This window comes from Sinohyriopsis cumingii, chromosome 7, assembly GCF_028554795.1.
Source record: "Sinohyriopsis cumingii isolate HCF-2022 chromosome 7, ASM2855479v2, whole genome shotgun sequence".
NCBI classification, from domain to species: domain Eukaryota; kingdom Metazoa; phylum Mollusca; class Bivalvia; order Unionida; family Unionidae; genus Sinohyriopsis; species Sinohyriopsis cumingii.
Window position 1 is genome coordinate 55,504,199 of NC_142967.1, and position 12,177 is coordinate 55,516,375.

At 35.0% G+C, this 12,177-nt stretch overlaps 1 protein-coding gene across 2 annotated transcripts in view; it reads left to right on the forward strand.

The window, feature by feature from the left end:
• The first annotated feature begins 628 nt into the window (after positions 1-628).
• Positions 629-12,177, forward strand: part of LOC149795295 (cadherin EGF LAG seven-pass G-type receptor 2-like) — a 31,822-nt gene continuing 20,273 nt past the window's right edge. Inside the window, exons 1-7 of one of the 2 annotated variants that reach the window (XM_089965020.1) lie at positions 629-864; positions 4,578-4,734; positions 5,206-5,364; positions 6,228-6,362; positions 7,707-7,826; positions 10,958-11,146; positions 11,928-12,121. In XM_089965020.1, coding sequence (XP_089821146.1) covers positions 724-864; positions 4,578-4,734; positions 5,206-5,364; positions 6,228-6,362; positions 7,707-7,826; positions 10,958-11,146; positions 11,928-12,121 — 1,095 coding nt within the window. In that variant the 5' untranslated portion in view covers positions 629-723. The remainder of the gene's footprint in view (positions 865-4,577; positions 4,735-5,205; positions 5,365-6,227; positions 6,363-7,706; positions 7,827-10,957; positions 11,147-11,927; positions 12,122-12,177) is intronic. The other variant, XM_089965019.1, reaches the window with a different exon arrangement.

The following is a 12,177-nucleotide window of genomic DNA, read 5'->3' on the forward strand; positions in this document are numbered from 1 at the left end:
TTCCGTGTGTGTGTGTAGGTAGGTAGGTAGTTAGGCAGGTAGGTAGGTAGACTGGCAGGCAGGCAGGTAGGTAGGTATGTTGCATTCATGCAGACCGTAATCGTAATAGACAAGTGCTCCCTAGATTATCTCCCTTGATTATCTCCCGAGATTATCTTCCAAGGTGGCAGTTGATCAAGGTTTCCATAATCACAGTACCAATCACTATAATGGAGGGAGTAGATAGACTGTATTCAGAGATTCAGTCATTTCGAGGTCTGTGGCCATTATTTATCTTTCATTTATACATTGATCTTCTTAGAACATGGCGGATAGCGACGGTGACAAATAAAAGAGAGAATTAAAGAGCAAATCAATGAATGCATTAAAATGTATTAAATGATGGTGGCGAGATACGCGGGGGGACGGGGACAGAAATCACGTGAGTACTGTATGTACATATATTCTGGTGAGCGAGTGTCTGCCTATATGTAAGCACAAACATACACAAATTTTGATATCCGTCATCGGCCAGTCCTTGAATTCGCTTATGTACGTACTGGCAGATATGTTGCAGTTGCTTAGTGCTAAACAAGTATGTGGCGCCCTAAAATGTAATCAACTCGTATCATTTAGACTTGTATAATTTAATTTAATTTATAATAACTTAATTTAATCGAATTATATTGGATCTTTTCTTGAGACTACAACAATCAGTGAAATAAAAATCGCTGTTCCAAATCAATGTTTAATTATCTAGGACAAGTGAAAGTGATTGTAGCAGATCTTCCATCCGACTTTGGAACTCAGTGTCTTACATTTGAAGTGGAAGATGTCTGCAAGAACACGGACAGGAAATCTCTTTGTATTTTCGCGGACATCTTGGTACACATATCTCTCTCTCTCTCTCTCTCTCTCTCTCTCTCTCTCTCTCTCTCTCTCTCTCTCTCTCTCTCTCAGGAGAAAATCGGACATTACGTTTTGTTAAGAGAAATAAAGCTCTCGTTCGTTCTTTTAGTGTTGACGACGAAGAATGTCTTGTGTGGACACTTTCTTGCTGTGTTTGCTTTTCCGGCTGATTGTGTAATTTTTCCCCAATCATATCAGTACAAATTGCATCGATGCGAATATCTAGCAAGTGCCCAAAGAATGCTCGTACAGGGCAAGATTCATTGAGAGACTGTCACATAATGGCATTAGGTAAGAACATAAAACCTTGAACAGCCGTAGGATCTGTGTATAAATAATTTGGGAGGGGAAAAAATGGCAATAAATTCTCCTTTTTAACACCTCCAGCGATTTATGTCACTGTGTTTCGGTAAAAGGCATAGAGTGCAATTGTTGATTTTAAAAGCTCATGGGCACTTCCTATAGAAATGAGTTTGAAAATAGCTATATAACTCTATGATGGAAACTTCTGCATACCAATTTCTGAGCATGTGTTTAGAATTTAGATATAACTACAATTGGTTTGTGCACTGTATTTAATTATGATCTGGTAACAAAACGGTATGTAGATGTACTCTAAACTTAGCGCACCATAAGACCTTGTGCTTTTAAAGTGTCAGATAGTGTTTGCAGTTCCTAGCTGTCGTCATTTTACATCCTCCTTCAGTTGCACATAAAACACAATTAATTTTACTCTATGTTCTCTACATATGTTTCTCAATACTCACCTTTCTACTGTGTGACAATCAATAAAAATCATATGGTAATTTAAAATACCTTCAAAGATGACTTCACGGTGAAGTTCTTGTCAAAGGTTGACCTGCATTTTTTTAGAGGCTGGACTGTCAACAGAGCATCATGTAAAAAAAATACAGATTTCACTTCGGGATCATCACCAAGGCATTATTACTCACGAAATACACACGGAAAACAACACCCTGAGCTCATATTCTCAAGAATAAACAATTACCTTTAAATCCCTACCAAAATTGCATAAATATAACTCTTCTATCACCACCAAAATGAGAGAGGAAATAATGTTCTAAAAATAGACTAGAACTACATTCGTGGGTACTGAACTCGAAGTACTAATTGTGACCCGATTCCAGTAGTCTCAGGACTTCACCAGAGCCATAATCCAAATATTTGCAAACTTACACGTTTAATTAACGTAATGGTCTTCGTCTGCCTTTGACTTCAATAACGCTATGGTGTTCATGCTAGTGACCTATTTTAACTTTCTATTTGTTTTAATGTCACAAAGGAACGATTGTCCTTCATAAAACTGGCCATATCACTTGTTTAAACATGCAATCCATATTTCATAAATAACTCAAAGAATAAGTTTGAGTATAAATTTGGTGATGACGTCTTTCAACGTGCCAATTCCGACATCCCAGTTTTCGCAATGATTCTATTTCGAATGTCGCTTTTAATAGTACACAATCAATCCGATCAAACTACGCCATTTTCTAACAAAAAGATGCTATTCTTGTTTTTGGATTTCACGCAATTTCTCAGCGCAAACTAGGCTATATGGGGCGGCCATAATAACTGGTAGTGGAATACCCCGGGAAAACCCTGGTAAGAACCAACGACCCAGTGGAAGCTACTAGCAAGCTTTCTCGCAAACCTACATTAGGCCGAGCCCGAGACTCGAACCCAAAGTGGACACAGGTGAGATGTCAGTGACAGATAAAGGCGAGCGTTTTAGACCACTCAGCCACCCAGTGCCCCTCTAACAGAGAAGTTTCCATTCAGTCGCGTCTTACCGTCATGCACTACTACGCTTTGGATTTACAAATAAAACAATACTAAAATATAAATATTTACTACGAGTTCTGCCGACAATCTTACGTGGCCAAGAAGAATTTGGTTTCGAACATGTTACACGTCAGTTGCATTTGGTTGGTTTTAAGTATGGCAAAGTATGATCCGGGTTACTCGGTTTGCCTCATATGTATACATTGCGTCCACGAACGTTTTGATCAGTCCTCGTATGTCTAAATTATACACTAGTAAAGCAATAAATAGTTACACCGACAACTCCGCGTTAAATCATTGACGTTTTAGAAAACAAATTCAATAGCATAGCCGGATGAAGAATACCCAATTTATTTCTTAAAAGCGCAGTTTTATACTGCTGATATGTCGCTACAGAAAAGCGGTTCCTTCAAAAGGAAAATCCTCCACCTTCCCAAATAGTCGAGAAAGAAAGCTGAGCATCTACACAGAACCAATTTTAATTCACGTAGCATTTTCAAGGAGTTTAATACTTGCAAAACTTTCAATAGATACTATAGTGGATACTCTCACCTCGATAAACCGAAACTAACGTCAAAATACTTTCCCCACCATGCCGAGCAACCGGCTCGAAAATGAGTCGAAAGTACTAATTATTGATCTTCACATTCCAGTTGGTTGGTAAATGAATAACACAAAAAAAACATCTTTTGATTTTTTCATACTTTACTCATCCTTTTAATAAATTAAGTTACATTGAAATATCTTGAACATGCCTAGCTGTCTTTTGCGCCCCAACGTCATGACATTGATGACACTAGCTGATTTATGTCCCAATGCCATGACATTCATGACAATAGCTGATTTCTGTCCCAACGTCATGGCGTTCATGATACTAGCTGATTTGTGTCCCAATGACACGAAATTCGTGACAGTAACTGACTTGTGTCCCACCGTCATGTCAGTAATGACACTAGCTGATTTGTCCCAACAACATGGAATTCATGACACTAGCTGAGTTCTGTCCCAACGTCATGGCATTCGGGACACTAGCTGACCTGTGTATCCCAACGTCATGACATTTATGACAGTAGCTAATTTGTGACCCAACCACATTGAATTCATGACAGCAGCTGATTTGTGTCCCAGCGACATGGAATTCATGACAGTAGCTGATTTGTGTCCCAACGTCATAGCATTAATCACACTAGTTGGTGTGCGTACCAACGTCATGACCTTCATGACAATAGCTGGTGTGTGTCCCAACGTCATCGCATATGACACTAGCTGATTTGCGCCCCAACGTCATGACATTCATGACACTAGCTGATTTGTGTCCCAACGTCATCACATTCATGACACTTTGTTTCTCAACATCATGGCATTCATGATACTAGCTTATTTCATAACGTTTTATTACCACATATTTATCTGTTGTCTAATGCATATGTTGAAGATCTTATGTTTTCCCTCTGCATAAGATTATACCTGCGTTCAACCCGTATTGACGTCCATTTAGCAAACATTTTATGCACGTATATATTTGCGTTTGACGGCATGTCAGCATAACAATTTCTTTATAGTGAAAATTAAAAGTGTAGTTCTTCTTTATTAAACTAGTGTGGAAAGGATTCTTAAATAAATAATAAATTAAAATAATAATAAATTACTTAAGAGACAAGTCTATAAAGGCAAAATAAATAAGTACAAACGACACTGAAGATCATTAGTGTGTAATCAAGACTCAAAATAGCATGGTGATCTAAACATGAAGAAATCAGACATATTAATTATTTCTTACTTTCAAATTAGATTTTCAGTTATAATAAATACGGTTCTGTCTATCTATCTGCTATCTGTTCTGTCCATTTGTCTGCCAGTTTATTAAAGTTATTTTATTTTTCTAGCCACCAACAGTTATTTGTAAACCACAAACATCCAACATCACTGAAACAACAACCGGAAATATCGCTTTGACTACTCTGGATGTGTCAGACACTACTCATGACGTCACTTGCAATTTACAGTTCAGTGATGACTTTCATCTGAGATTGGAAAACAACGGTATTTAATTAATTACGTAAATTGAAATTTTTAACCATCAAATGATAATTTTGAAATCCGTTTTCATTTTTTACATTCGAGAAAATAACTTTTCCCTTTCAATGAATTTCCACGTTATGTGCTCAAAAGAAATTAAAAGTACATATATTAACAAGTGTGTGTAAAAAACAAAAAATGTTTCTACGAAGCTAACTTCAAAAACATTTTCAACTGATTTATTTATGAACTTATCCTCCGTTATGCTCTAAATGCCATATATGCACTCGTATCCTGATGTAGCACACATTATTACCAATGTTTCATACATTGTTAATCATTAATATCTTGCAAAAATACATTTAAAAAAATTTCATTTTTATTATAATTAATATTATTTTTAATATTATATTATTATTATTATTATTATTATTATTATTATTATTATTAGCTTCGGGACAATTGCGCATACAGGCGTATAGCTTTCCATTTTAGAGTACAGAATTTACGTGGATGCAAACCCCGGATTTCGAGTAGCAACACAAGATTTGTACAACGTGAGCGTTACTTGCAGCAACATCAAGAAGTCCACCACTGTAAACTGTACGGTGAAGATACTTCCAAGTGCGCCGCCAATGTTCACCAATTTACCAAGTAGTGTCGCAAATCTCTCTCTCTCTCTCTCTCTCTCTCTCTCTCTCTCTCTCTCTCTCTCTCTATATATATATATATATATATATATATATATATATATATATATATATATATATATATATATATATATATATATACATATGCAGAAGATATTCATTACATACAATATATATCTGGGTCTTTTATATAAAACAAAATCCTTCATTTCATATTATACGCAAGTTTTATGTCATTTTAAAGTATTTTACTTTGATAAACAGCATTAGTACATTTATACTTCACCCCAATGGAAGAGGAATAAAAATAATATTGCTTTACATGTGAATTTAGTCATCTGACCTTATTTGTTGATCTAACTACTGATGATGATTATAATACTACTACTACCACTACTATATTTATTACTACTACTACTACTAATAATAATAATAATAATGATGATGATGAAGAATGAAACAGTTAAAGGTAAAAATTAATTAAGTAATTAATATAAATTAATGAACCGTCTATAATCACTTATATCTATATGTTTGTCCGTCTATTTATCCATTGATCTCTCTATTTATATATGTTGCTTTGTGTCTCTCTGTGTCCCTGTCTCTCTCTCTCTCTCTATCTCTCTCTCTCTCTTTATATATATATATATATATATATATATATATATATATATATATATATATATATATATATATATATATATATATATATATATATATATATATATATATATATATATATATATATATATATATATTTATATATATATATATATATATATATATATATATATATATATATATATATATATATATATATATATATATATATATATATATATAAAATCATTTCATTCATATCCACAGGTACTCTTTATCTCAGCAGGGGTAATGTCATGTCAGAACTCGTGTATCGTGTGTCTGTTATCGACCCGGACAGCAAGTTCTTCAATTTTTCTATGTCTTGTAGACCCAGTTCGTGCCCATTTACTCTTTACAACAGTAAGTACTTGGAGTCGATATGAGGACTGATTCATTATTTTGACCACGAGAAAACTGGAGACATTTACTTTTGTTGGTTATATAGAAAGTCCATAGAAAAAAATAGAGTTCTCAGTACGGCTTATTCCAGCAAAAATTAAATGTAATTGAATTACATAATCAAAGGCAGGTAAGGTACTCTGGGTCAATGACATATTTAAAACATTTCTAGTATAAGACCCAGACTTTTGCTCAAAACGTGCTGGTTAGAAATCAAGCAAAACCTTTTAAAAATTAAATATTGCTAGGATAATGTACGAGAGACAAATTAGATGAGTTGAACATTCCATGCAATCGTCGTTAATAGCTTCGGTTATTTTATTTCATATTTATGAGTACGATATCTGTTTCAGCTTTTTATTGGGGTAAGAGGTGGATAATCGCTAAGCCGACGATGTTTCAAACCTCAGCGTGTATAGTCCAGCAAAAAACTATTTTGAACTCGGCCGCCTTTAGACATCATAAACTTAATGAAATATACAAATGCAATCGTATTTGGTGAGAGCATGATGGTCACTTCGATGTTCAAAGTTCCAGACACACGCTAAAAACATATACGTGTAAATAACTCAGATCATTTTCATACATTTGACAATAATGTTATTGTCATAAGTGAAATGGTATGATTTTATGCTGTTTTATTTACATTTAATGTGTAGTGTGTGTTGGCCTGTTTATATGAGTATTTGCTTGTATATCTATAGTGTGTGATTGACCCTGGTCAATAACTGAACTTTGGGCCTGCCTAACAAAAATCTTGTTTCGACAACTAATTACTTTTGTAGTTGCCATATTTTCGAGCAAAAATATCGGTGGACGATGATTTTTGAATATCGTCAATAAGTACTGTATATTACAAGAATATAATATTTTTTATTCCATATACAATTAGGTTTGGACATATAATTTCGAATGTATGTGTTTATTTTTCTATAGATGCGGTGTTCTTGTAAAAGCAATGGTTCTCAACCATATTTGGCTGCGACCCTAAAAATAGCTTTCTGAGCCTCACAGCCACGTTTCCTCATTTTAATAAGTTCCACCTTCAACAAAAAAAAGCCTGGCAACCCTCCAGATCTTTCTCGCGACCCGAATTAGGGTCGTGACCTGGGGGTTGAGAACCACTGTGTTAAAGACACGTATTCTCATAAAGACAACATGTATCAGTTTGTTTAGGGTTTTCGTTTCTGTGAATGAACATCCTATTTAAAAGTGGGTTTATTTATTCTGCTCGCGATTTTCGCATTTTTATAGTATGTATCATGGTGATGCTTATTCGATCACGTGTTCATCTTTATTTTTCAGCGGGTTATATTCAATTAAATCGACACATAATTGACCTCATTGTAAGTGACTATGAACTGAACATCACCGTGACGGATGGATACAACAGTAATTCAAGCGTCCTCATCGTGAATATCTCCGGTAAGTATATGATGATATTGAAATTCCTTATATTGTGGTCAGTAACATGAATTCCTCATATTGCGCAAAGTAACACAAATTCCTCTCTCATATTGCAGACAGTAATATAAATTCCTCATAATGAGGACTATAACAAAGATATTTAATTTTTGTTTAAAGTTTATCCTTTACTGTTCAGTAAGAAACGTAATTTTCTGAATGTAGTATGGTTGTATCAGTTGAGCTGTATCATTTGTGCTGTATCATTTGGATTAAATGCAACTAAAATATAGAAAAGGACAGTTTCGTTGTGACGTTTTGGTGAGCTGATCTTCGAGCACATGTTGTGACCATTCATTTCCTCCTAAATGAAGTCATCAAGATGGCGGGTTTAAGGCACATTTTGTGCCATTCATTTCATCCAAACGGAAGTCACCAAGATGACGGGTTTCGGACATTTGCTACATTGAATAGAATACATAAGAATATAACCGGTGTTGTAACAAACATACGATGACATTATACTATCTGCCAGCCAGTTTAATATTCATGATTAGTTTTCTTTATTTACTGTGTCTGCCTGAGTAGTTACACATAATTTGATGTCAAAAATGAGTAAATAATACATGATAAGACTTGCTATTTTCGTAAAAAGTGTATTTATTAAGAGCAATGTTACAGTCTGGGTGATAACATACTGGGGGAGGGGGGAAGAAAGAACACGTTCAGCAAATGAGAATATAAGGGCGATTGTTGGTAGTAAAGGCTGAGTACGAGAACAGGTACACACTCTGTTTAATAAATAATAATAACGAAATAAACGCCATTTAAATGGAATTTTCGAACACGCTTGCACTTATAACTTGCCTCTTATGGCACGTCTTTTTGCAAGTTTGTCAAAATCTTTACCTTTCTAAATTCATATGTGTGTCCATCTTTTTAATATAAGTGTGACCTAACTTGCATTTGATTTTTATTTCTACAATGTGTTCAACATTGTTTTAATCCATAGTTTTTTATGTTTAGCCAGGAAGGTACGAACTGTATTCGGTCCTATTTTTGTGGGCACGCAAGGAATTCAATATTTTTGCAGCACGTTTGGCATTCACGGCTATTTTTGTGGGCTTTCTTCTTTCATTTCTTCTGATATAAAAACAACTTGCATTTCTGCTTAATAAACAAATTGCATGTTTTTTTAGAGGATTTTGAAAACTATGGTAACTTTTTAAAGTTGATGTACCTGGAGAGCCAATGTGGATTCGAAAGCATTTTTCCCACATAAGTTCCATTTCCGTTAATTACTAATGTAAAACAACGACTACGGGGCACACTACCTTAAATGTTCAACTGAATATACTGTTTTACTTCTGTAATATTGTGCAATTAAACCCAAGTAGCTACAAAGAAACATGGTAAAGAAAATTGGTGGCATGATTCCTTCCTGTCAGCAGGGTGTTTTCTCGTTACAGAAACTTTAAATCTCTTAGAATTATTGATAACATAATTTTTTAACGTTCATCCACACTATTTTCTAACTCTTTGTGTCTTTGGTAACCAAATCTGTTCACTATATTTTACCTCACTGAATCATATATATATAGGGACAGTTTTGAACTTTACAAATGACACATATAGGTCATATTTTAAATACAGTATTTTGGCGTGATCTCTGTTTATCTGAGTATAAATAAATATCTCTTCCTCATAAAGTCGCAAAGTTTATAACAAAGTAAATCATATATTATATGCTTAAATATTGTTGTTATAACCTTCTTAAACTGGTTTTCTTGAAATATTAATTCAACACACTTATGCAGATTATCTCATTATAGCGGCTTATTACTATATACACCTAATAGTATACAAAATACGATCATTCCGCATCTAATGAATTAGTCATTGTAAGGGAGATGACAAACATTTACTGATTGAAGAATTTTAATAAAATACACTGTTCACCAGCTTTGATTTGCATCCAATAAATAGCGATTCCAAGTTTCTTTCTGTGAGACGTGTAACCCAACTGAAGCAACCTCGTCCATTCTCTGCAAACGTGCACCTCGGACGATACAGCTACAACGTATGAAACCGCTGGAAAATGGCGGCCGGTCACACGCTCAAGCACACTAGGGGTGTAAGGGACAGTTTTTATACACAAATTTAATGTTGCATACACCTGCCTAATACAAAGATTCATAAAAAAATAAAATGCATGAGAGAACTCAAATAGGTCCATATTTTTGGATAAGTATGATAAAGCCAAACATAAGAATATCATTCGCATGACCTGACAAGTCAGTGGGAATTCATAGAAGAAAAAAAAATGTTGATTTACCCCATTCTCAAATTTATAGATGCAATTTTTCATGTCCAAAGTCCATTTTTGAGAATATGTATTGCTCACAGTGCAAACACAAGCCCTTTCCCTGGGTGCTAATTTTAAAAAGGAGAAACATTACGTACGTAATAGTTTGATGCTATTCAAAATAGTTGTCATCCAATCAGATTTGGTATATTCTACTTGCCTTGAACCATCGTGTCTGCTGCTATAAGTAGCTAGCTCTGCTTCCTAGCCGACTATTGTTATTTCACTGGCTACATACTGTGCAGTGACTACATGAGGTGAACATGCCTCACATGAATTTCAAGAACAACACAAGCCGGAAAGACCAAATTCACAAATACATCAATATCTTTAATTATTACACAGTAATAACTAACAAAGTCACACCATAGCCTTAAGTTAAGAAATTTGCCAAGGGACAAAGTACGAAACTATCCCCTACCACCTAGACAAACTATAACCATGCCAAAATAATTATGATACCTTTATGAAATTACTTTCGTAAGTCCAGTAAAAGAGCCATCGCTTGTGAGCACATGCTTGAAAATAAAAGCCGCGATAACTCAGTTGGTGTGTCATTCGTCAGGGCACATAGCTCCCATTTCCTCAACGTGATATCCCAACAAAATCAAGAACAAAAGTTTCCTTTAAGAATGAGTCATATCAGTTGAGTCGTCCATAAGGTTCGTACATAACGTGCAGAATATTAACAGTACCACCTAACATTAGATCTGAAGGCATTGTCAAGCTATAATTGTTTCTGAGATACGAAATTTTATATTGATATTTTTTACATGGAATTTTGTAGGCGTTAATGTCTCACCTACGATCCTGTCATTGCCACGAAAACTGCCGGTGCTGGTACCAGAAAACACAGCTCCAGGTTCAACTGTGTACATAGTCACAGCCACAGATAGTGACGGAGATAGTAGACTCATGTACAGCATGACAGCATTTCCGACAACTGGAATCAGATATTTTAGCATTGACAGAACCGGTAAGTTTTTTATGCCAATACTATTTATATAATCTAAATGATAGAGTCAAGATCTTCATCGTGGTAACGTTGAATAGATTTGAATATTTGTGTTTGCAGTTAAATTAGATGCAACAAAAAGGAGGCTTTTATTTGTATCATTAAGTTACCGTAATAAAGTTATAAGCGTTTAATATTGTAAGAAAAATATACAATATGCAATTTCTCTAAAATCTTTATAACGGATCATAAAATTATCCATTTGTTCATTCCGTATCGGAGGACACCATTTTGTGTTTGCTTGTGACAGGTAAGTTTGCAGCCAACGTGAAAACAATGTGACAGATAAGTTTACAGCCTATGTAAAACAATGTTACAGGTAAGTTTGCAGCCAACGTAAAAACAATGTACATACATATGTACATGCATCCGCACATACACATACTGTATATGGGTCTGACCGCTCCGGTGGCGTCCACCTCGGATGCGGGAGGTCGTGGGTTCTATCCCCGGTTGAGCCATACCAAAGACTTACAAAAATGGTACTAACAGCTGCCTCGCTTGGCGCTCAGCATTAAGAGGTTAGTGTTAGGACTGGTCGGCCTGGTGTCAGGATAATGTGACCGGGTGGGACATCATGCTACATGTCTGCGGCATGATGCGACAGTGCTAGATATCACTATAAACTGTCAGACATCGTAGCGATATGACTGAAAAATTGTTAAAGCTACGTTAAAAAAAATCCAAATCCATGTATGGGTCTGTTTATGAAATTTTACATTTTTTGTATTCTATTTTCCAGGAGGCTTTATATCAACATCGACCGTGAACTTAATTGACTTTGAGACAATTACTGACCGGAATTTTACATTCACCGTCTTTGTCACTGATGGTAGACTATCTGTGTCAGAAAATCTCTCCATCTGCATTACCGACGTTAATGAACCACCTTCATTCAACCAAAGGGTATACATAATAAACGCCAATGAAAGCATGGTATGTCTCTATGTTTTGAAAATACACTGTTGTGAACCAACTTACCTCCACTTGTA